The 27,990-nt window shown below is 35.5% G+C and overlaps 1 protein-coding gene across 1 annotated transcript; it reads left to right on the top strand.

The window, feature by feature from the left end:
* The first annotated feature begins 1,528 nt into the window (after positions 1-1,528).
* On the top strand, positions 1,529-27,990 carry LOC144447404 (2-oxoisovalerate dehydrogenase subunit alpha, mitochondrial-like). The gene is made up of 9 exons (XM_078137422.1): positions 1,529-1,644; positions 7,372-7,626; positions 8,579-8,687; positions 10,101-10,262; positions 10,727-10,871; positions 12,409-12,470; positions 13,587-13,728; positions 14,285-14,453; positions 22,855-27,990. Exons 1-9 carry the CDS (start codon positions 1,537-1,539, stop codon positions 23,026-23,028), a joined length of 1,326 nt encoding a protein of 441 aa, XP_077993548.1. The 5' UTR covers positions 1,529-1,536; the 3' UTR covers positions 23,029-27,990.

Raw genomic sequence — 27,990 nt, 5'->3', positions numbered from 1 at the left:
GTATGTATGTATGCATGTATGTATGTATGTGTATATGTATGTATGGTTTCTGGCGATGAGAATCGATTGAGGTTGAAGGAGGAGGAAATCATTTTCCGTCTCGGAACGCTGGAAACCCTTGGAATTAATAGATTATTTACATCGTTTCCTATATAACTACGCTTATTTTATATTTCAGGCATGTTCTATTGGGTTCTTTTTGGTGCGTGTGCATTTTAGATCTTTTTACACATATAACCGCCAATCTCGCGCGGTTGACCTATTCCATAACAGGTGTTAACCTACTATGTTGTGCCTTGATGTCCTTGATAAAAAATTTTGATTCGAAATGTCAGATTGCATCTATTTATTTGGACTGTCTCACTCATTCCTTGTGCATTTCTTTGTATGTATGTATGTATGTATGTGTGTGTATGTGTGTGTGTGTGTGTGTGTGTTTTGATTTAATAGTTAAGAAATATAACACCAATATGTTATTAAACTTGTCTTCATTTGGTTTTACAAGAAGCAGGTAACTCTCCTATTTTTTTAGGAAAAAAGTCACAATAGGATACCAACAACCTTTCGGACATTATTTGGTCAGTATTGCAAAAAACTGAACCGTCACTGCATATAAGATTGATGTCTGTGGTACATCTAGTGTAGCGATGTGTCTTTTATGTTGCAAGTAATGAATCAATGTATGTAACAAGATGTGACACTGCACGTGGTGGGAGCATGAAGAATTCGTAGGGCAATAATACCTTATCACTTCACTGTATTAAAGTTGTTCAACTGTTATAATGCATACCATGAAGTGTGTAAATTTTCTGATGCGTACTAGCAATGTTATGCAGGTTTCAATTTCGCTTATTATTTGCCGTGGAAACGGGTGTACATATCCTGGGTATGTAGGGGATCAGGAAAACCAAGTGCAGTCGAGGATGGCAAGCTTTCCTGGCATTTGAACAACGTTTTTGACAACTAACTTTCAATGGGACTTGAAAAAATCACAGATGTAGAGCTAAATTTCTTGCATAAATCATGAAATTGCAAGACTACCCTTACGGAAGGCATTCAGTTTAAATCTGGTTATTTTTGTATTTTGGCATGTAAAGTACTCGTAAATATAAATGTTTGAGTGCTCATCTCACTTTTACATCTCAAAACACACAAAACAAATTGACAATAATTGAATCTACAATTTGGTCACAAAACTACGGCTTGTAAAATGTGACCCTCCCCCTAATATTGTAATGGAAAATGTGACCCCCCCCCCCCGATTCCTCCGCCCTCCCCTCCTTGTAAATACTGAAGGCTCCCTAAATGATGAAATTAACCTTGTTTCTTACATTTCCAAAATTGCTGGCTAACTGAAAAATCGGGATTATTGTCGTGTGGTATTCCGGGAATAATAGTTTCATCTATTTATATTCGGAATCTGTACTGGCAGTGATACTTTAGATCACTCATGTCCCCGTGATGACGTCGTAGATGGCAGTATACCTCCTCATCTCAATGTCCCCAGTTAATAGTTAGCTGACCTCAGAGGTGAAAATGGCGGCTATGAGGTGGCTGTTCAAACTTTCACTTGGGCGGGCCCTGCAGTCTTCACACGAGGGCATTTTTGCAAGAGCACAGCCAGTTCAATCATTCTCATTCACAGTAAGTAATGTTCTTTCCGTCGATATATTTTTATATAAGACCTACGCGCAAGAACTTTCACTGTTTTTTGACGTGAAAATAGGCAAGGCATGCATGGTCATGGTAATTGATAATATGATATGGTGTACTGTTTTTTATACAGGCTTTCATATTTTCCCATTTGCATCTACAATTGTCGCATGATTTTTCCACGTTTGTGCCATGATATATTGTATAATATATTCCGTGAAAAGAAACAATGGTGTCGTACATATTCAAACAAACTTTAATTTCACATTGAGAATTCCTTGGTAATTTCAACTGTTTTCATCTCTATTCGTATCGCACTTCAGCATTGCCATATGTTACCATTTATGATTGAAAGCTTATACATGTCAATAAGTTATTTCTATTATTTAGTGTTTAGGCCTGTGTTGTATATTTTCGGTGTCTACGCATCGCGCTATAGACTAGAGGCTAAGGTCATCACAATGCGATTTGGACGCAATGACAATATGCAAATTGCAATGTTTGTTTTGATGTTTTGTTTTGATTGATAACGTACGTTGAGTCGAGTCCACGCTACCATGGACAACAAATTTCTAATGACTGTGTGGCATCAAGTGCATTTATTGTAATTATTAATATTAACTCAGTATGGATCTGTGAAATGTAGTAAATCAGCGCTAAGATATAAACTTTTTATGACCTCAATTGTAATATGAATCATGATATTTACGCATGTCGTACGTTGTGTCTGCTTTACACACACTGTTAAGTGTTATTGTCAATAAAAAGCAACAAATTCCCTGATTATTTTTACTGTTGAGGAGTTGATGAATAAATGAAACGAATTTTCTGCTTATGAAAATTGGTATTGGCTTTTGGTTTTCCAAGGTAAATCGGTTTTCCATTTGGCAGTTCTAAGACTCTACTTTGTCAGACCTCATATTATTTATAAATAGTGGTCAGAGGTCAGATGAAGAACCACGTTGCACACATATACATATTGCAAATGAAGATTTCTCCCACAGGGGAGTACTCACTCCTATCATATTGATTGAATAGCCTCTTTGCATTTTTTTTCTTATTGTACAGTGTACTGTAGGAGGAGAATTAGTGAATTGAAAAGCCCATGTGCTGACCTTGTGTTGAACCCACCAGCAACATTTCACATGTTGCACTTTCAGACAACACAGCTTGATAAAACTACAAAAAGTACATTACTAGAATAAGAAGAAAAAATTGACAATTTTGATGCTGTAATTGAAAAATAACAATGTGGATAGAATTCTAGACTTGAGACGTTGAACATTGGATAGAAAATACAAGACACTAGGTTTCATGAAAAATATTTCTAGTCTGACAGCAGGTCAAAGATATTGAAATTTGCATGTTTACACCAGATATGTTGTGTATTTGAGTAGATATGCAAAAATAAAACAAATACTATTAAAAAATAACTCATTGTTTCCACTTTGAACTTCAAAAAGACTGGCTACATCACCAATACATCATGTGAATGGATATACAATGACATAGTGGATATACCATGACACGGGATACCCTGGGGATATACCATGCCCAGGGATACCATGACATGGGATATGCCGTGACACAGGGGATATACTGTGACACAGGGGATATACCGTGACACAGGGGACATACCATGACACGGGACATACCATGACACAGGTGATATACCGTGACACAGGGGATATACCGTGACACAGGGGATATACCATGACACAGGGGATATACCATGACACAGGGGATATACTGTGACACAGGGGATATACCGTGACACAGGGGATATACCGTGACACAGGGGATATACTGTGACACAGGGGATATACCGTGACACAGGGGATATACTGTGACACAGGGGACATACCATGACACAGGGGATATACCGTGACACAGGGGATATACCATGACACAGGGGATATACTGTGACACAGGGGATATACCATGACACAGGGGACATACCATGACACAGGGGATATACCGTGACACAGGGGATATACCGTGACACAGGGGATATACCATGACACAGGGGATATACCGTGACACAGGGGATATACTGTGACACAGGGGATTTACTGTGACACAGGGGATATACTGTGACACAGGGGATATACCGTGACACAGGTGATATACTGTGACACAGGGGATATACTGTGACACAGGGGATATACTGTGACACAGGTGATATACCATGACACAGGGGATATACCGTGACACAGGGGATATACTGTGACACAGGGGATATACCATGACACAGGGGACATACCATGACACAGGGGATATACCGTGACACAGGGGATATACTGTGACACAGGGGATATACCGTGACACGGGACATACCATGACACGGGACATACCATGACACAGGTGATATACCGTGACACAGGGGATATACTGTGACACAGGGGACATACCATGACACGGGACATACCATGACACAGGGGATATACCGTGACACAGGATACCCTGGGATATACCGTGACATAGGTGATATACCATGACACAGGGGATATACCATGACACAGGGGACATACCATGACACAGGGGATATACCGTGACACAGGGGATATACTGTGACACAGGGGATATACCATGACACGGGACATACCATGACACAGGGGATATACCGTGACACAGGATACCCTGGGATATACCGTGACATAGGTGATATACCATGACACAGGGGATATACCATGACACAGGGGATTTACTGTGACACAGGGGATATACCGTGACACAGGGGATATACTGTGACACAGGGGATTTACTGTGACACAGGGGATATACTGTGACACAGGGGACATACCATGACACAGGGGATATACCGTGACACAGGGGATATACCGTGACACAGGGGATATACTGTGACACAGGATACCCTGGGATATACCGTGACATAGGTGATATATCATGACACAGGGGATATACCGTGACACAGGGGATATACTGTGACACAGGTGATATACTGTGACACAGGGGATATACCATGACACAGGGGACATACTGTGACACAGGGGATATACTGTGACACAGGGGATATACCGTGACACAGGGGATATACCGTGACACAGGGGATATACTGTGACACAGGGGATATACCATGACACAGGGGACATACCATGACACAGGGGATTTACTGTGACACAGGGGATATACCATGACACAGGGGATATACCGTGACACAGGGGATATACTGTGACACAGGGGATTTACTGTGACACAGGGGATATACCGTGACACAGGGGATATACCGTGACACAGGGGATATATCATGACACAGGGGATATACTGTGACACAGGGGATATACCATGACACAGGGGATATACCGTGACACAGGGGATATACTGTGACACAGGGGATATACCGTGACACAGGGGATATACCATGACACAGGGGATATACTGTGACACAGGGGATATACCGTGACACAGGGGATATACTGTGACACAGGGGATATACCGTGACACAGGGGATATACCGTGACACAGGGGATATACCGTGACACAGGGGATATACCGTGACACAGGGGATATACCGTGACACAGGGGATATACCGTGACACAGGGGATATACTGTGACACAGGGGATATACCGTGACACAGGGGATATACTGTGACACAGGGGATATACTGTGACACAGGGGATATACCGTGACACGGGACATACCATGACACAGGGGCCGGATATACCGTGACACAGGATACCCTGGGATATACTGTGACATAGGTGATATATCATGACACAGGGGATATACTGTGACACAGGGGATATACCATGACACAGGGGATATACCGTGACACAGGGGATATACCATGACACAGGGGATATACCGTGACACAGGGGATATACTGTGACACAGGGGATATATCATGACACAGGGGATATACCATGACACAGGGGATATACCATGACACAGGGGATATACCGTGACACAGGGGATATACCATGACACAGGGGATATACCGTGACACAGGGGATATACCGTGACACACGGGATATACTGTGACACAGGGGACATACCATGACACGGGACATACCATGACACAGGGGATTTACTGTGACACAGGGGATATACCATGACACAGGGGATATACCGTGACACAGGGGATATACTGTGACACAGGGGATATACCATGACACAGGGGATATACCATGACACAGGGGCCGGATATACCGTGACACAGGATACCCTGGGATATACTGTGACATAGGTGATATATCATGACACAGGGGATTTACTGTGACATAGGTGATATATCATGACACAGGGGATATACCGTGACACAGGGGATATACCATGACACAGGGGACATACCATGACACAGGGGATTTACTGTGACATAGGTGATATATCATGACACAGGGGATATACCGTGACACAGGGGATATACCATGACACAGGGGATATACTGTGACACAGGGGATATACCATGACACAGGGGATATACCGTGACACAGGGGATATACTGTGACACAGGGGATATACCGTGACACAGGGGATATACTGTGACACAGGGGATATACCGTGACACAGGGGATATACCATGACACAGGGGACATACCATGACACAGGGGATATACCATGACACAGGGGATATACCGTGACACAGGGGATATACTGTGACACAGGGGATATACCGTGACACAGGGGATATACCATGACACAGGGGACATACCATGACACAGGGGATATACCGTGACACAGGGGATATACTGTGACACAGGGGATATGCCAGTTTCATATATGTGATTGTTCAATATATTAATTTGTGTAAGACATTAATCCAGCACACAGCAGTCATGTGATATTGGCGATATAGATATTAAATAATCAATACAAGCAATTTGAAAGAATTTACTGGAACCTTCAATTTATTCATTAAAAAAAAGGAACAAGTTTGAAATTGAAGTTTTTGGCTCAGTTCATGTGAAATTCCAATAAGCTATTTAACTTTTGTGTTAATATGTACATAATCATTTTAATTTGTTTATATTATCATCTCATTTGCATCTCATTATTATTGTGATAAAATCAAAATCAAAATATAAATAAATATGAATATTGACAATACATATAAAGGTTTTTATCTGTAGTTCACGTTTGTCAAGTATTGTTAATCTGGAAAGTGTTTTTAAAATGTCAAAATATGACATTGGCTTTCTTAGTTTTTGTGATAGTTCCCAGTTACCATGTTCAATCATAGACCCTCCACCAATGAGGGTCTATGGTTCAATGAATACCTGATAGCTTGTTTAGTATTAAAGTTTATTTCGACCCTAACCATTAACAATCCATGACAACTAGAATAAATTATAGATATAGATAATCAAATTCAGAATTTTGCTAATTATAATCTGATAACACCACATTAATAAGGACATAGTGAGTTGTCCGCAAAGTCTAATATTCGATGTCCATCAATACCTTAAAAAAGGCAAGCTGGATTGCAACTATAAAGTATGTTAAATACATAGGTTATTGAACTTGTGACATTTGTTATCAAATTTATACATAATTGTAAATTTTGCATATTGATTAACATATCCATATACACTCAAATTTGCATATTAATTACCATATGTGTATATAATTATCAAATTTGCATATTAATTAATATATATTTATATGCGTAGAATAACCAATGATAGGGTAGAAAACTTGATTTTCTGTATTTCTCTGCCATGTAATAATCACCTTATATTGTATCTTTATTTCACAGGCCAGTCGATTCCAAAAACATGAAGAAGAAAGGGCTCAATTCCCAGGTGCCAAATCAGGATTTACAGATGAATTGGAATTCATCAGGCCAGATATATATGATGGTATACCTACATACAGAGTTATGAACAGAGATGGTGAGATTCTTAACCCTAAGAATGATCCCCATCTCGATAAAGAATCTGTCATCAAGATGTACAAAGCTATGACAACACTGAATGCTATGGATAAGATAATGTATGAATCTCAGCGTCAGGTAAAGTCAAATTTTCTCTGTCAATGTAATAAACCCAGTTGTGATTACTGTGAAAGCAACTTTTTTAGTGCTACATTATGTCAAATTATTTTTTTCAAAATGTTGATGAAATGAAGTAGAATGATCATAAGAGTTCTATTATGAAGAAAGAATTTCTGTCAATGTAATTTTTGAAGAAGAAAAAACTGAACCAATACTGGAATTGCTTTGTGAGTTTAGGGCCAAAAATGAATAATTGTCTATATGAATGTAATTTACATATAATAATAACCTTTCTTTATACTGGATAGTTCTTTAAGTATATAAACACTTGTCTCCAAAGAAGTCCAGTGAGGGCCATCCCCGGCTCATGGGTTCAGTGTTAGTGCAGGAATGTAACAGAAGTATACATACCAAAAATATCTGTAGTAAAAATAGCTATGCAAATCATGTCTGAAATGGAGAGGTTTATATTTAATAATTATGTTGTGTAAAATGTATTACATTCTATTAATTAACTATTAAAAAATAATTCCATTAAATATTTAAAAAGTGAATTAATTATTAAATATTAATATTATTTTAACTTTATATAGTAAACAATGAAAATTAATATTAACTTAAGAAAATGTAAAATTGGCATTTCATTGGACTTTTCACAGATTTCTTATATTTAAAATTGAAGCAGATTTCTGTGTGAAAATATCTCCTAGATTCCAAACAGACTTACACAGCTGCTACACATGACTATGTGTGTGATGAAACATTAATCCCGTAGAAATTACAAAACTCATGCATAGTTGAAATATAAAACTCAACTTTCTCCTTGTGGTGTTGTCATTTACTCTGTATTCCTACCATCAAGCAGAGTTTATAAAGACTTAGAATTAGGAAACCATCTATTCTAGTATTGCAACATGATATTAATTTCATCAATAACCAAGATCTCCAAATCTCTTCCTTTTTTTGTCAGGGGCGTATATCATTTTATATGACAAACTTTGGTGAAGAAGGTACCCACATTGGTAGTGCTGCAGCCATGGATGATAAAGATTTAGTTTGGGGACAGTACAGAGAAGCAGGTGAGAACCTTGTTGATAAAGATCCAACAATTCTGTTATTTACATATATTGTAGTGTAGAATGTTGGATGGTGACCCTTTCTTTATGAAATAAATAAACCAACACATAATTTATCATGATAATAGTAACTTGTACTATAAAAGATTTGACAGATTATGATAAATAAATATGTATTTGCAAGCTGTGAATGTTACTTCATAGATAATTTAATAGTTGATAAAAAAGGGTATTTTCAGCAAGGTTTTACTTGGTAGAGAACACCTAAGAACCATTGCCTGTGAACTGAAGGTTTACCTGGTAGAGAACACCTAAGAACCACTGCCTGTGAACTGAAGGTTTACCTGGTAGAGAACACATAAGAACCATTGCCTGTGAACTGAAGGTTTACCTGGTAGAGAACACCTAAGAACCATTGCCTGTGAACTGAAGGTTTACCTGGTAGAGAACACGTAAGAACTATTGCCTGTGAACTGAAGGTTTACCTGGTAGAGAACACCTAAGAACCATTGCCTGTGAACTGAAGGTTTACCTGGTAGAGAACACCTAAGAACCATTGCCTGTGAACTGAAGGTTTACCTGGTAGAGAACATCTAAGAACCATTGCCTGTTAACTGAAAGTTTACCTGGTAGAGAACACCTAAGAACCATTGCCTGTGAACTGAAGGTTTACCTGGTAGAGAACATCTAAGAACTATTGCCTGTGAACTGAAGGTTTACCTGGTAGAGAACACCTAAGAACCATTGCCTGTGAACTGAAGGTTTACCTGGTAGAGAACACCTAAGAACTATCGCCTGTGAACTGAAGGTTTACCTGGTAGAGAACACCTAAGAACTATCGCCTGTGAACTGAAGGTTTACCTGGTAGAGAACACCTAAGAACCATTGCCTGTGAACTGAAGGTTTACCTGGTAGAGAACACCTAAGAACCATTGTGTATGAACTGAAGGTTTACCTGGTAGAGAACACCTAAGAACCACTGCCTGTGAACTGAAGGTTTACCTGGTAGAAAATACCTAAGAACCATTGCCTGTGCACTAATTTTGATTGCATGTCTGACCTTATGTTCTGAATGTTAAATTTGTCTATGCAAATTTGCTCATTAATATGCAAAGATGGACACATGAATTAGGTACAAGTTCGAACTGTGTTTTTTGTAGAGGGAACCTAGTTGAGTAATTCAGATTGCCTACTAATTGCTGATTTAAAGGGTGCATTATCAACTGGAGCAAATAACAAGAAGTTAGGAAGTTAACAAGAAATTTAAATGAAAGCCTTATAATCATGCAATTACAGAATTCCTGCTTGGAATGTTGTCAATTGATAGATGATTGTCATTGCTATATTAATATTTTGTATGCATGCATGTAAGCAGTTACATTTAGCAAATTTGATTTTTTTTTTCATATTCTGTAGGTGTATTGATGTGGAGGGGTTTCCCACTGGAACAATTCATGGGTCAGTGCTATGGCAATGCAAATGACATAGGGAAAGGCCGGCAAATGCCAGTTCACTATGGAAGTAAAGATCTGCATTTTGTCACAATCTCATCACCATTAGCTACACAAATGCCTCAAGGTAAGACCACATTTAAAAGATTGCTATCTGTTATTCTTAGGTTTTGTCAATGCTACTTTAGATTCACTGAGCCCAGCATTGATACAATTTGATATTTCAGGTGCCTTGAAGTAACTTCCTGTTTCAGGTAGGTTTTATATCATGAGGAAAATTTACTATTGGGAATTAAAGTTTAGCAAGGAGTCATAAATGCATTGGGCACATTTTAATACTTACAAAAAGTGTTGTTTGCAATTGTGCATTTTTTGACAGAAAGGTCAGTGAATTTAACTTTTTAGCAGACAAAATTGAGTGGATGATCTCAGTGCTGTAGCATCATTTCCACATTTCTGATGTTATTTCATTTGTTCTCACTGACATTCTTTTCACATTTCATTACCATATCTTTTCGGTGTACAGCTTGCAATAAACAATAGCTAGTTGAACTCTATTAATGTCCCTGTATTTTTGTCCAAATCATTCAGCTGTTGGTAGTGCATATGCCATCAAAAGAAGAGGGCAAGATAATTGTGTTGTCTGTTACTTTGGTGATGGAGCTGCCAGTGAGGGTGATGCACATGCTGCCTTGAATTTTTCCACAACCCTTGATGCCCCTATTATATTCTTCTGGTAAGCATGAATTATTTTAATGTTAACAGCTATTCACCGAGGCTAAATTGTGATCAGCACGAATTATTTTAATGTTCACAGCTATTCACCGAGGCTAAATTGTGATCAGCACGAATTATTTTAATGTTAACAGCTATTCACCGAGGCTAAATTCTAATCAGCATGAATTATTTTAATGTTCACAGCTATTCACCGAGGCTAAATTCTAATCAGCACGAATTATTTTAATGTTAACAGCTATTCACCGAGGCTAAATTCTAATCAGCATGAATTATTTTAATGTTAACAGCTATTCACCTAGGCTAAATTCTAATCAGCATGAATTATTTTAATGTTCACAGCTATTCACCAAGGCTAAATTGTGATCAGCATGAATTATTTTAATGTCACAGCTATTCACCGAGGCTAAATTGTGATCAGCATGAATTATTTTAATGTTCACAGCTATTCACCAAGGCTAAATTCTAATCAGCATGAATTATTTTAATGTTCACAGCTATTCACCGAGGCTAAATTGTGATCAGCATGAATTATTTTAATGTTCACAGCTATTCACCAAGGCTAAATTCTAATCAGCATGAATTATTTTAATGTTCACAGCTATTCACCGAGGCTAAATTCTAATCAGCATGAATTATTTTAATGTTCACAGTTATTCACCAAGGCTAAATTCTAATCAGCATGAATTATTTTAATGTTCACAGCTATTCACCGAGGCTAAATTCTAATCAGCATGAATTATTTTAATGTTCACAGTTATTCACCGAGGCTAAATTCTAATCAGCATGAATTATTTTAATGTTAACAGCTATTCACCAAGGCTAAATTCTAATCAGCATGAATTATTTTAATGTTCACAGCTATTCACCGAGGCTAAATTCTAATCAGCATGAATTATTACCAAGACTAAATTCTAATCAGCATGAATTATTTTAATGTTAACAGCTATTCACCAAGGCTAAATTCTTATCAGCATGAATTATTTTAATGTTAACAGCTATTCACCAAGGCTAAATTGTGATCAGCACGAATTATTTAAATGTTCACAGCTATTCACCAAGGCTAAATTCTAATCAGCATGAATTATTTTAATGTTAACAGCTATTCACTGAGGCTAAATTCTAATCAGCATGAATTATTTTAATGTTCACAGCTATTCACCAAGGCTAAATTCTAATCAGCATGAATTATTTTAATGTTAACAGCTATTCACTGAGGCTAAATTCTAATCAGCATGAATTATTTTAATGTTAACAGCTATTCACTGAGGCTAAATTCTAATCAGCATGAATTATTTTAATGTTAACAGCTATTCACTGAGGCTAAATTCTTATCAGCATGAATTATTTTAATGTTAACAGCTATTCACCAAGACTAAATTCTAATCAGCATGAATTATTTTAATGTTCACAGCTATTCAATGAGACTAAATTCTTATCAGCAAAGTTGAAATGAAATCTTTCCAAAGTTATGATTGTAATTCAAAGTTTTCATTTTTAAATTTAAACTATGAATTTCATACCTTTTCTGTTTTTAGCCGTAACAATGGATATGCAATTTCTACACCAACAGAAGAACAGTACAGAGGTGATGGCATTGGTAAGTCTGACTCACATCACTTCAATCTTATAAGTGTTATCAGTAATTGTTAAATATAGGTACATTTCATTCTAAAGACAGTCATTTTCTTACTAATGAAATATTCTACTCACAGTCAAAACATTTATTGGAAGTGAAAAGAGTCCATGAACACTCATTCTCAGAGTTATTTTCTTGATCTATGATTTATGAAAACAATAATTGACTATTAGATGTTATTCCCCAATATTTTTCTTTGTTCAGTCAAGGAAAATACGAGTGATCTAAGGGGTCTTGTCAGTACAAGTCAGTAGACGAGTACTAGTAGTGACAACCCTTAGGTCACGAATATTTTCCAGCTGAATGAAGAAAAATATTGGAGAATAACATAATTATACCAGCATCAGTAATATCAAAGAAAAATTGAGGAAAGGATGGCAATATTGAACAGTTGGACTCATATTTCAAACAGCAGAAACAGTGATGTAGATGCATGTTGTCATGACAGAACGACCACTGTATATATTACATATATTATGTTCTAAATGACCACAGTATGTATTACATATATTATGTTCTAAATGACCACTGTATATATTACATATATTATGTTTTAAATGACCACTGTATATATTACATATATTATGTTCTAAATGACCACAGTATGTATTACATATATTATGTTCTAAATGACCACAGTATGTATTACATATATTATGTTCTAAATGACCACAGTATGTATTACATATATTATGTTCTAAATGACCAAAGTATGTATTACATATATTATGTTCTAAATGGCCACAGTATGTATTACATATATTATGTTCTAAATGACCACAGTATGTATTACATAATATGTTCTAAATGGCCACAGTATGTATTACATATATTATGTTCTAAATGACCACAGTATGTATTACATATATTATGTTCTAAATGACCACAGTATGTATTACATATATTACGTTCTAAATGACCACTGTATGTATTACATATATTATGTTCTAAATGACCACAGTATGTATTACATATATTATGTTCTAAATTACTTGTGCATGGTATAATAGTCAATATGATGCCCAATGATGAATAGGTTTAAATTTTTGAATTGATTTACCCATGTATATTCTTCAGCTGCTAGAGGTCCTGGTTATGGTATGGCTACAGTACGAGTTGATGGTAACGATGTGTTTGCTGTATATAATACAATGAAAGCAGCAAGAAAAATGTGTATCAATGAATGTAGACCAATCCTCATTGAAGCAATGACGTACAGGTTGGTATTCATATTTTGTATAATGGAGTGTTGTCAGACAAGAATCAAAACGCTACATTAAGAATTTATTAAGTCTCAAAATAATCCAAGAAAACATCTTGTCATGTTTAAAGTTTACCCACCATTCCATTTAATTGTTATGAAGAAGAAGCAGTCATGGTTCATCCAACCATTACGATACAAATAAGTTGTGATCCAACAAATGTGGTAAACTGTGTGAACTATAAACAGGATTTTTAAACGTCCATGTTTCAGGTTATCAAACAATTCATCTAAATTAGTGAAGAAGATGTATAAAATGGCCAGAATTAGGCTTGACAAACCCTTGATTATTGAACTTATTGCAAACAATTGAGCTAGTACACAAAAATCCTATATTAGAGATGAATAGGACATGACTCTCTTCTGTTTGTTTGGGTGGTTTTTTTTATAGTTTTTTTTGATAAATTTACTATCATGTCAGTTTTGTTTCAGAGGCATGTAGTAAATTCTACACCAGGATGTTTTTTCTCTGTTTATACAATTCCTTTCCCTTTGTCTTTACTTTCTTGTGCAGAATTAGTCATCACAGTACAAGTGATGATTGGAAAGCATACCGACCTGTTGATGAAGTTGACTATTGGGAAAACCACGGCCCTATCACCAGACTTCGTCACTACATGATGACTAAAGCCTGGTGGACTGCTGAAGAAGAACAAACATGGAGAAAGAAGACCTGGAAACATGTAGGTGACAATTTGTTGACGTAGTTTGCGTGGTTGGTACCAGTAGATCAGTTAAAGAATTGAATTTGATTTTAATAGGTAAAGGGGAATTGAGAACTTTGAAATGAAAGATTAAAAGGGATACAGTCTATAATGTAAGGGTGTATGATAGATTAAAGGGATACAGTCTATATAATGTAAGGGTGTATGATAGATTAAAGGGATACAGTCTATATAATGTAAGGGTGTATGATAGATTAAAGGGATACAATCTATAATGTAAGGGTGTATGATAGATTAAAGGGATACAATCTATAATGTAAGGGTGTATGATAGATTAAAGGGATACAATCTATAATGTAAGGGTGTATGATAGATTAAAGGGATACAGTCTATAATGTAAGGGTGTATGATAGATTAAAGGGATACAGTCTATATAATGTAAGGGTGTATGATAGATTAAAGGGATACAGTCTATAATGTAAGGGTGTATGATAGATTAAAGGGATACAGTCTATATAATGTAAGGGTGTATGATAGATTAAAGGGATACAGTCTATATAATGTAAGGGTGTATGATAGATTAAAGGGATACAGTCTATAATGTAAGGGTGTATGATAGATTAAAGGGGTACAGTCTATATAATGTAAGGGTGTATGATAGATTAAAGGGATACAGTCTATATAATGTAAGGGTGTATGATAGATTAAAGGGATACAGTCAATGTAAGGGTGCATGATAGATTAAAGGGGTACAGTCTATATAATGTAAGGGTGTATGATAGATTAAAGGGATGCAGTCTGTAATGTAAGGGTGTATGATAGATTAAAGGGATACAGTCTATAATGTAAGGGTGTATGATAGATTAAAGGGATACAGTCTATATAATGTAAGGGTGTATGATAGATTAAAGGGATACAGTCTATATAATATAAGGGTGTATGATAGATTAAAGGGATACAGTCTATAATGTAAGGGTGTATGATAGATTAAAGGGATACAATCTATAATGTAAGGGTGTATGATAGATTAAAGGGATACAATCTATAATGTAAGGGTGTATGATAGATTAAAGGGATACAGTCTATATAATGTAAGGGTGTATGATAGATTAAAGGGATACAATCTATAATGTAAGGGTGTATGATAGATTAAAGGGATACAGTCTATAATGTAAGGGTGTATGATAGATTAAAGGGATACAGTCTATATAATGTAAGGGTGTATGATAGATTAAAGGGATACAGTCTATAATGTAAGGGTGTATGATAGATTAAAGGGATACAGTCTATATAATGTAAGGGTGTATGATAGATTAAAGGGATACAGTCTATATAATGTAAGGGTGTATGATAGATTAAAGGGATACAGTCATTAATGTAAGGGTGCATGATAGATTAAAGGGGTACAGTCTATATAATGTAAGGGTGTATGATAGATTAAAGGGATGCAGTCTGTAATGTAAGGGTGTATGATAGATTAAAGGGATACAGTCTATAATGTAAGGGTGTATGATAGATTAAAGGGATACAGTCTATATAATGTAAGGGTGTATGATAGATTAAAGGGGTACAGTCTATATAATGTAAGGGTGTATGATAGATTAAAGGGATACAGTCTATATAATGTAAGGGTGTATGATAGATTAAAGGGATACAGTCTATAATGTAAGGGTGTATGATAGATTAAAGGGATACAGTCTATATAATGTAAGGGTGTATGATAGTTTAAAGGGATACAGTCTATATAATATAAGAGTGTATGATAGATTAAAGGGATACAGTCTATAATGTAAGGGTGGATGATAGATTAAAGGGATACAGTCTATAATGTAAGGGTGTATGATAGATTAAAGGGATAAAGTCTAATGTAAGGGTGTATGATAGATTAAAGGGATACAGTCTATATAATGTAAGGGTGTATGATAGATTAAAGGGATACAATCTATAATGTAAGGGTGTATGATAGATTAAAGGGATACAGTCTATATAATGTAAGGGTGTATGATAGATTAAAGGGATACAGTCTATAATGTAAGGGTGTATGATAGATTAAAGGGATACAGTCTATATAATGTAAGGGTGTATGATAGATTAAAGGGATACAGTCTATATAATATAAGGGTGTATGATAGATTAAAGTGTACATGCAAAGGTACATACTTTTTTTCGTAATTATGTTTATTTTGCCATAAAAATAAAGGAAATCGGGTTTGTAATAGTACAATATAATTCTAACACGAGAAATTGCGCGAAAAATGAGGCACTCTTGGCTCAGCCACAGAGCACCTTCAGGTAAGTACCTCTCATTTGCATATGGATAGGACAGGATTTGGAACTTTATGACGTCACTTCGGGAACACAAACGCATTCGTCAGTGTATCTTTACATGCAAAGCCATTATGGTCGAACCAGAAGGTCAACTTCAAAACCCGTTTTCGCCAGAACCCGACGTTGAATATTGATCAGATTCCTCAAGCGTAGAGCAATACACTCCAGCATTAACATCTGATGGTGTGATTTAGCCAAATTCATTGGAACCGACCGCTAGCAGTAACGATAGTTCCTCTGGCAGTGAATGAGTATGTCCTCTCTCTAATACATCCATGGTCCTAGTGAAACCGTGTTGTTTACATAAAGTGGATGCTGTTATCAGCGTTCTTTGTTGACATAACTATTCAATGGGTGGAAAACAGCTCCTGCAGACAATGTAATCGAAACGAAAATTATCTAATATTTCCATACCCATCAAACATACAGAGAATGAGAATGGCTTCAAGAGTTCCCCATAATATTCTCTCAAGTTGTTCAAATGTAGCGTGTTGTAACAGTACATTCAATCTATGACCATTCAAAATCTTCGCGAAAGTAGACCCACAAATTCGTTAGAGCAGAACGTTTTGTTGGATAACCGTCCCTCTTGAAAGCTATGTGTACACGTACTTTATTTCATTTTTTACTGCGTTCATTACCATCCACACAGTGACATGAAGTGGTTTCATCTTCTTTCAAAGCACGGCCCATGTTCACTGAAGCCGGCCGTACTGTGGTGTATTGTCTCCGACCATTTTTGTTTGAGTTTTTTATGGATAGACATGTCTTACGTTGTGGAAGTTATTTGACCTGGGAGCGTGAAGCTTAGTGCTGACTGTACTTTGCTGTGTCCATCCACTTTTGACATGTGATTGGCATGACACAGTAATTGTTCATGTAGACAAAACAATGGAAACAAAAATAGCAACATTATAATGAGCGTTGCGTCTTTTTACTTTGATATGATTTCGACGATGTATGTGATGTATCACAATGAAAACGATCGACTCCCAGCAACATGGAAATCAAAACATACAATCGGACTACGCATTGTTTAAAAACAAATGCTATCGTAATGAAAATATTTTATGAAGCTAACTTGCTTTCTTGCAAACATCATTTCAAATTATTTTATTTGTCTTCCTTTTTTCGCTTTGATCATGGCTACACCGGTGGCGTGGAGAACCCCGGCCCCGGTAACATTTACCGACTTTCACTGTATGGCGTCACTGTCCAGTTTTTACGTGATTTCAACTGCCTTCACCCATTATTACCTACTCAGTTATATCACTCGGAAATGTGTGTAGGGTGATGTTTCACTGCGGGTGCTGCCGACAAAACACCAATGAACCATTGTTGTCGGAAGACTAAACTGGTACACCACAATATGTACAGTTACAGATAATACTATATGGCAAGCGTAATTAGTAATTCATAAGTAAACATTACACAAAGGCTTAGAAGGCTTTTGTAACACGTGGGACATCGGCACCTTTCGTGAGCTGGTTGCGGTGCCGAAGTTAGTCGAAGCACAGGGGATTAAGGGGGCAAGTATTTTTGCGACTTTCTTGCCAATGCGCGCAATATTTAGAGGTATGAATGCAATTTCATTTATTTTTATGGCAAAATAAACATAATTACGAAAAAAAGTATGTACCTTTGCATGTACACTTTAAAGGGGTACAGTCTATATAATGTAAGGGTGTATGATAGATTAAAGGGATACAGTCTATATAATGTAAGGGTGTATGATAGATTAAAGGGATACAGTCTATAATGTAAGGGTGTATGATAGATTAAAGGGGTACAGTCTATATAATGTAAGGGTGTATGATAGATTAAAGGGATACAGTCTTTCTAATGTAAGGGTGTATGATAGATTAAAGGGATACAGTCATTAATGTAAGGGTGCATGATAGATTAAAGGGATACAGTCTATATAATGTAAGGGTGTATGATAGATTAAAGGGATGCAGTCTGTAATGTAAGGGTGTATGATAGATTAAAGGGATACAGTCTATAATGTAAGGGTGTATGATAGATTAAAGGGATACAGTCTATATAATGTAAGGGTGTATGATAGATTAAAGGGATACAGTCTATATAATGTAAGGGTGTATGATAGATTAAAGGGATACAGTCTATATAATATAAGGGTGTATGATAGATTAAAGGGATACAGTCTATAATGTAAGGGTGTATGATAGATTAAAGGGATACAATCTATAATGTAAGGGTGTATGATAGATTAAAGGGATAGTCTATATAATGTAAGGGTGTATGATAGATTAAAGGGATACAGTCATTCAGGTAAGGGTGCATGATAGATTAAAGGGGTACAGTCTATATAATGTAAGGGTGTATGATAGATTAAAGGGATGCAGTCTGTAATGTAAGGGTGTATGATAGATTAAAGGGATACAGTCTATAATGTAAGGGTGTATGATAGATTAAAGGGATACAGTCTATATAATGTAAGGGTGTATGATAGATTAAAGGGGTACAGTCTATATAATGTAAGGGTGTATGATAGATTAAAGGGATACAGTCTATATAATGTAAGGGTGTATGATAGATAAAGGGATACAGTCTATAATGTAAGGGTGTATGATAGATTAAAGGGATACAGTCTATATAATGTAAGGGTGTATGATAGATTAAAGGGATACAGTCTATATAATATAAGGGTGTATGATAGATTAAAGGGATACAGTCTATAATGTAAGGGTGTATGATAGATTAAAGGGATACAGTCTATAATGTAAGGGTGTATGATAGATTAAAGGGATAAAGTCTAATGTAAGGGTGTATGATAGATTAAAGGGGTACAGTCTATAATGTAAGGGTGTATGATAGATTAAAGGGATGCAGTCTATATAATGTAAGGGTGTATGATAGATTAAAGGGATACAGTCTATAATGTAAGGGTGTATGATAGATTAAAGGGGTACAGTCTATATAATGTAAGGGTGTATGATAGATTAAAGGGATAGTCTATAATGTAAGAGTGTATGATAGATTAAAGGGATACAGTCTATAATCTAAGGGTGTATGATAGATTAAAGGGATATAGTCTATAATGTAAGGGTGTATGATAGATTAAAGGGATACAGTCTGTAATCTAAGGGTGTATGATAGATTAAAGGGATATAGTCTATAATGTAAGGGTGTATGATAGATTAAAGGGGTAAAGTCTATAATGTAAGGGTGTATGATAGATTAAAGGGATACAGTCTATAATGTAAGGGTGTATGATAGATTAAAGGGATACAGTCTATAATGTAAGGGTGTATGATAGATTAAAGGGATACAGTCTATAATGTAAGGGTGTATGATAGATTAAAGGGATAAAGTCTATAATGTAAGGGTGTATGATAGATTAAAGGGATACAGTCTATAATGTAAGGGTGTATGATAGATTAAAGGGATACAGTCTATAATGTAAGGGTGTATGGTAGATTAAAGGGATACAGTCTATAATGTAAGGGTGTATGGTAGATTAAAGGGATACAGTCTATATAATGTAAGGGTGTATGATAGATTAAAGGGATACAATCTATAATGTAAGAGTGTATGATAGATTAAAGGGATACAGTCTACAATCTAAGGGTGTATGATAGATTAAAGGGATATAGTCTATAATGTAAGGGTGTATGATAGATTAAAGGGATACAGTCTATAATCTAAGGGTGTATGATAGATTAAAGGGGTACAATCTATAATGTAAGGGTGTATGATAGATTAAAGGGATACAGTCTATATAATGTAAGGGTGTATGATAGATTAAAGGGGTACAGTCTATAATGTAAGGGTGTATGATAGATTAAAGGGGTACAGTCTATATAATGTAAGGGTGTATGATAGATTAAAGGGATACAATCTATAATGTAAGAGTGTATGATAGATTAAAGGGATACAGTCTACAATCTAAGGGTGTATGATAGATTAAAGGGATATAGTCTATAATGTAAGGGTGTATGATAGATTAAAGGGATACAGTCTATAATCTAAGGGTGTATGATAGATTAAAGGGGTACAATCTATAATGTAAGGGTGTATGATAGATTAAAGGGATACAGTCTATATAATGTAAGGGTGTATGATAGATTAAAGGGGTACAGTCTATAATGTAAGGGTGTATGATAGATTAAAGGGGTACAGTCTATAATGTAAGGGTGTATGATAGATTAAAGGGATACAGTCTATAATGTAAGGGTGTATGATAGATTAAAGGGATACAGTCTATAATGTAAGGGTGTATGATAGATTAAAGGGATACAATCTATAATGTAAGGGTGTATGATAGATTAAAGGGATACAGTCTATAATGTAAGGGTGTATGATAGATTAAAGGGATACAGTCTATAATGTAAGGGTGTATGATAGATTAAAGGGATACAGTCTATAATGTAAGGGTGTATTATAGATTAAAGGGATACAGTCTATAATGTAAGGGTGTATGATAGATTAAAGGGATACAGTCTATAATGTAAGGGTGTATGATAGATTAAAGGGATACAGTCTATATAATGTAAGGGTGTATGATAGATTAAAGGGATACAGTCTATATAATGTAAGGGTGTATGATAGATTAAAGGGATAAAGTCTATAATGTAAGGGTGTATGATAGATTAAAGGGGTAAAGTCTATAATGTAAGGGTGTATGATATATTAAAGGGATACAGTCTATAATGTAAGGGTGTATGATAGATTAAAGGGATACAGTCTATAATGTAAGGGTGTATGATAGATTAAAGGGATACAGTCTATATAATGTAAGGGTGTATGATAGATTAAAGGGATACAGTCTATATAATGTAAGGGTGTATGATAGATTAAAGGGATACAGTCTATAATGTAAGGGTGTATGATAGATTAAAGGGATACAATCTATAATGTAAGGGTGTATGATAGATTAAAGGGATACAGTCTATATAATGTAAGGGTGTATGATAGATTAAAGGGATACAGTCTATAATGTAAGGGTGTATGATAGATTAAAGGGATACAGTCTATAATGTAAGGGTGTATGATAGATTAAAGGGGTACAGTCTATAATGTAAGGGTGTATGATAGATTAAAGGGGTACAGTCTATATAATGTAAGGGTGTATGATAGATTAAAGGGATACAGTCTATAATGTAAGGGTGTATGATAGATTAAAGGGATACAGTCTATAATGTAAGGGTGTATGATAGATTAAAGGGATACAATCTATAATGTAAGGGTGTATGATAGATTAAAGGGATACAGTCTATAATGTAAGGGTGTATGATAGATTAAAGGGATACAGTCTATAATGTAAGGGTGTATGATAGATTAAAGGGATACAGTCTATAATGTAAGGGTGTATGATAGATTAAAGGGATACAGTCTATAATGTAAGGGTGTATGATAGATTAAAGGGATACAGTCTATAATGTAAGGGTGTATGATAGATTAAAGGGATACAGTCTATAATGTAAGGGTGTATGATAGATTAAAGGGATACAGTCTATAATGTAAGGGTGTATGATAGATTAAAGGGATACAGTCTATAATGTAAGGGTGTATGATAGATTAAAGGGATACAGTCTATAATGTAAGGGTGTATGATAGATTAAAGGGATATAGTCTATAATGTAAGGGTGTATGATAGATTAAAGGGATACAGTCTATAATGTAAGGGTGTATGATAGATTAAAGGGATACAGTCTATAATGTAAGGGTGTATGATAGATTAAAGGGATACAGTCTATAATGTAAGGGTGTATGATAGATTAAAGGGATATAGTCTATAATGTAAGGGTGTATGATAGATTAAAGGGATACAGTCTATAATGTAAGGGTGTATGATAGATTAAAGGGATACAGTCTATAATGTAAGGGTGTATGATAAGTTATTCATAATTTGATTTCATATAAAACAATGTACATTTGCCCTCAAAATAAAAGATAAGTTTTTGTTGTTGTGAGTCCAAATGATATAAACTAGGCATTTCTTGTCAATCACATTGTAAGGGATAGGAATGACCCAATTTAGTGTTTTACAACAAATTTTGTGTATCAGTGGCATGTCACAACTGGCTTAGACGGCAAACTGCTTAATTTCATTCCTTCTTTTTTTCAGGTTATGGAGAAATTTCATAAAGCTGAAAAGACATTAAGACCTAATCCAAAATCTATATTTGATGATGTATATGATTCTAAACCTGCAAGATTACAGCAACAGGTAGAGGAGATGGAGGAAACAGTGATTCGATATCGAAAACATTATCCTGTGGATGACTATGAGGCATTATAAACATCTGAAAGACACTACCGTATGGAGTAATCACCAGGAATGAACAACTCAAAACACTACCCTATGGAATATCATCAGGAACAAAATATCTCAAAATTACAAAATTTACCAGTGCTGTAATCACAAAATGTTCTTGTTGACACTGCCTAATATAGCATCTCATATATTTGGTATATACCAATGTCATATTCCATACCTAAACTTGCTAAAAAGTCAACAATAGTGAATAGTTTTGTCTATGACATTACATGTATAGACTTTGGCATATGTGATATATTGTAAGTTACTTTTTGGGTCAAACTATCAGATTAACATTATATTTACTATCAGGATAAAATTCCCCAATGTAAATTGTTCACAGCATAAGTGGTGAATTTTTTGACACTGCCTAATATGGTTTCCTTCACATGATGCTGCCATGACAACAAAGCCTCACAATCATGCATACTGGAATGGGGATTTGTATCATCAGCTACTTACAAAAATGTCTGATGTTGTAAGTGGTTTTAAAATACTTAATATACTCTGTACACAATACCAGACAGTATTTTGATATTTATAAAAGAGGTAGACTAAAAGTAAAAGTTCAGTCAGACTTATTTCTGCCTTTTGTACACTTGTATTGATTACTGCTATCACTTTGGGTTTCAACCATTTTGAAATCTTGTAGAGAAGTCCTACTGTACTTGACATGTGTTCAGCCATTTTGGGGGGTTTCTTGCAAGGGTTTATGGGAAAACCTCTTGTGATGACATCATGAATACCCTATTAATCTCCTTTGTCTTGACAATGAGATAGGGTAGGCTAAACACTTGACAAGTGCAGTGGGGCTTCTTCTTTTTTTTACACAATCTTAAAGTTGAGCAAGTTACCTAAGTGCTAGCTTATTAAAGTTACTCCATAGCAACCAGAATGGTGTGTAAATGTAGTGTTTCTGTTCAATTTAAGATTGCCTTGTCAGCAGTCAGGATAAACCTTGTCAGCAGTCAGGATAAACCTTGTCAGCAGTCAGGATAAACCTTGTCAGCAGTCAGGATAAACCTGGCCAGCAGTCAGGATAAACCTTGTCAGCTGTATATACAACCATGACAATGTAATTTACTTTATCAGTACTATAAAACATCAACTGAGATGCATGCAGCTGATCAATACTGTATTATATACTTAGAATTTGGTATGGTGTTCTGGATGTAAACTAAAAAATATTTTATGACAGTATTTAGTATTTAGTAGTTTATTTAATGACAGTATTTAGTTTATTTTTCTATACTCTTGGATTAGGATTAAAATTTACTTTCTGAGAAACACTTGTCAATAAATCCCCAGAAAGAGTAGGTGCTGAACAAATGAAGAATTATCCCTATTTTAATCCTAATGGGTCAACTGATACGATAGTAATGCCAGAGACTGGAATTTAATCATAGGCCTTTCACTAATTTCACACACAAATCAGTGTGCTGAGGTATTTATTGTCCAAAATAAATATCATTATTGTACTGTATACTTATAAGTATATAGTAACGTAAGTCTGTTCACAGCATTGAGATACATTGTTAGCTGGTTGTTCTTCATAGCCTAGTCTGTTCACAGCATTGAGATACATTGTTAGCTGGTTGTTCTTCATAGCCTAGTCTGTTCACAGCATTGAGATACATTGTTAGCTGGTTGTACTTCATAGCCTAGTCTGTGTCAACAGGAGGTACGACCACCCAACAATGTATCTCAATAGCAAAGTGAATTGGTTATATATGATACTTGGCCTGTAAAATATACGTCTTATCACTCCACCCGCCACACTACAAACTATATGATACCATGGCTGATCTATTAGTATTACTCCACCCTCCACACTGCAAACTATATGATACCATGGCTGATCTATTAGTATTACTCCACCCTCCACACTGCAAACTATATGATACCATGGCTGATCTATTAGTATTACACCACCCTCCACACTACAAACTATATGATACCATGGCTGATCTATTAGTATTTCTCCACCCTCCACACTACAAACTATATGATACCATGGCTGATCTATTAGTATTACTCCACCCTCCACACTACAAACTATAGCTATATCATACCATGGCTGATCTATTAGTATTACTCCACCCTACAAACTATATGATACCATGGCTGATCTATTAGTATTACTCCACCCTCCACACTACAAACTATATGATACCATGGCTGATCTATTAGTATTACTCCACCCTCCACACTGCAAACTATATGATACCATGGCTGATCTATTAGTATTACTGTATTGAAAGATAAAATTAATATAGACATAGCCCAGATACTTGGAGAATAGACACAGCCCAGAGACTTGGTGAATTCATAGACATAGCCCAGATACTTGGTGAATATAGACATAGCCCAGAGACTTGGTGAATTCATAGATATAGCCTAGAGACTTGGTGAATTCATAGACATAGCCTAGAGACTTGGTGAATATATAGACATTGCCTAGAGACTTTGTGAATTCATAGACATAGCCTAGAGACTTGGTGAATATATAGACATAGCCTAGAGACTTGGTGAATTCATAGATATAGCCCAGAGACTTGGTGAATATATAGACATAGCCTAGAGACTTGGTGAATTCATAGACATAGCCCAGAGACTTGGTGAATATATAGACATTGCCTAGAGACTTTGTGAATTCATAGACATAGCCCAGAGACTTGGTGAATATATAGACATAGCCTAGAGACTTGGTGAATATATAGACATTGCCTAGAGACTTTGTGAATTCATAGACATAGCCTAGAGACTTGGTGAATATATAGACATAGCCTAGAGACTTGGTGAATTCATAGATATAGCCCAGAGACTTGGTGAATATATAGACATAGCCTAGAGACTTGGTGAATTCATAGACATAGCCTAGAGACTTGGTGAATATATAGACATAGCCTAGAGACTTGGTGAATTCATAGATATAGCCTAGAGACTTGGTGAATTCATAGACATAGCCTAGAGACTTGGTGAATATATAGACATTGCCTAGAGACTTGGTGAATTCATAGATATAGCCGAGAGACTTGGTGAATTCATAGACATAGCCTAGAGACTTTGTGAATTCATAGACATAGCCTAGAGACTTGGTGTTAAATGATCATGTCATGTTTGTCCATTGACATTGTCTATGGTTTGTCATTTGAGTGGCCAGTAGTGTCAAGCCTGAAAGCTAATTTGTGTCTGCAGACTAGATTAGCCACAGCGCAGCCTAATAACCTCAAACTGACAGAGGAGCTTAGCTGCTTTGTTAGGCAGTATACATGTTAATTACATAGAATTTGCTATTCTGAGATTTGTTCAAACCAATGGAAATACATCTATATTGGTGTATTGGCTAATGGGAAGAATCAAATAAAACTGTAAAATATTAAAACTCTCAGTGGGTTGATTTTAAAAGTTAAATGAGGCATGTTTTGGTTATCGTAGCCGTTATATCCATACCCCTGTGCACAACCCCTGTGATTTGATAATTGTAGCCATTACATCCACACCTGTGATTCGACAACAAGATAAACAGCAATGTAAATATTCACTACAATATTTCTTAATCAAAATTGCAGTCAAGACTCAAAAAATGTTAAAACACATTATATATCTCTGGGCTGGGGAAATTATTAAGGTCCAAAGTAGACAGATGAAAAAGTCACATTCATTTCCAATTTACCGTTCCAAAGTAACTATATTGTAATGTCATATAAGCAATGAATTTATGTAAAACAAATAATTTTTACAACTTTGTTGAATTCTTGCCAAATATTTTCTGCCAGATGAGGACTACATCTGATTTGATTGTTGGCTCTCTTGTTGATTATGGTGACCGATGGCTGTCACTGATGAAAATCGTTATAATCCGTAATATTTTCTGGAAAAAAAATTTAAGGGACAGGATAAAAAAAGTGATAAAACAATGAAAAAGAACAATTCCATTTCTAAAAAAAATCAAAACAAAACCATTTTTAATTTTTCAAATAGGAAGAAAGTCAAAATAAAATCAAAATGCAAAGCAAAGTAAAATTAAAATGGCAAATTTAACTGTTTTAGATGAATCTTATATATCCACTAATTCTAATATCTTTATCAAAGAACACAAACAAACTATTTTTCAAATAGTAAGAGTACCAACTGTTTTAACTCTGCAGTGATCTCAAAGCTAAAACACTTGCTTATTTTGTATTCATGTACCATAAAAAAAACTGCATTCTGTTATCAATAAAAATACAAAACTAAAGATATTCAAATTACAAAATTTCATCTTTGTTTTTTATTCACGTTTATAAAAATGTGAAGGTATGAAATATTACACAGCACCAAAAAGCTCTTGAGATAACATTATACAGTGTACCAGGATTTATTTTGGGTCATCAACTCCCCCCCCCCCCCCCCAGCTCCCAATAAGCAAAGGGTTACTTTAAATATATTCAGTAGCTATGCTATCAAACTTCATACATTGTATCTCTGTAGCTAGTTATTGCTTATCATCCCAATTCAAATTTTCCATCCTGTTTATAAATTGTCTGTCATTGCACTGTCCACCGAGTAACTTGCTCAAATATTTCCCACTCTTGTCTTCCTATGCAATAATTGAATAATAACATGCCAGCAAGGGCAATATCACAATTTAGTGCTTGCACAAGTTTGCCGAGGGCATCATCAAAATTTTGGTAAAGAGTGCTAGCCCGAGGGCATTTAAATTTGTGATGTTGCCCAAGTGCATGTGTTATTAATTTTATTACACCATACACTCATTGGTCCAGTTATTCACCTACTTTTCATTCATCATCATTCATCATACATGTAGAAGAAAAGTTTCACTTTGATGATGCATTTCGAAATTGTACTTGCATATAGGCATTTAATATGGACATAGCCTGCATTATTTGTAGGAGATTGAGTGTCCCCACAGCTATTCTGTAATTATATCTATTAAAATTT

Source organism: Glandiceps talaboti, chromosome 2 (assembly GCF_964340395.1).
Source record: "Glandiceps talaboti chromosome 2, keGlaTala1.1, whole genome shotgun sequence".
Classification (NCBI taxonomy): Eukaryota; Metazoa; Hemichordata; class Enteropneusta; family Spengelidae; genus Glandiceps; species Glandiceps talaboti.
The sequence above is the reverse complement of the archived record's forward strand: the minus strand, read 5'-3'. Positions and strand labels throughout refer to the sequence as shown.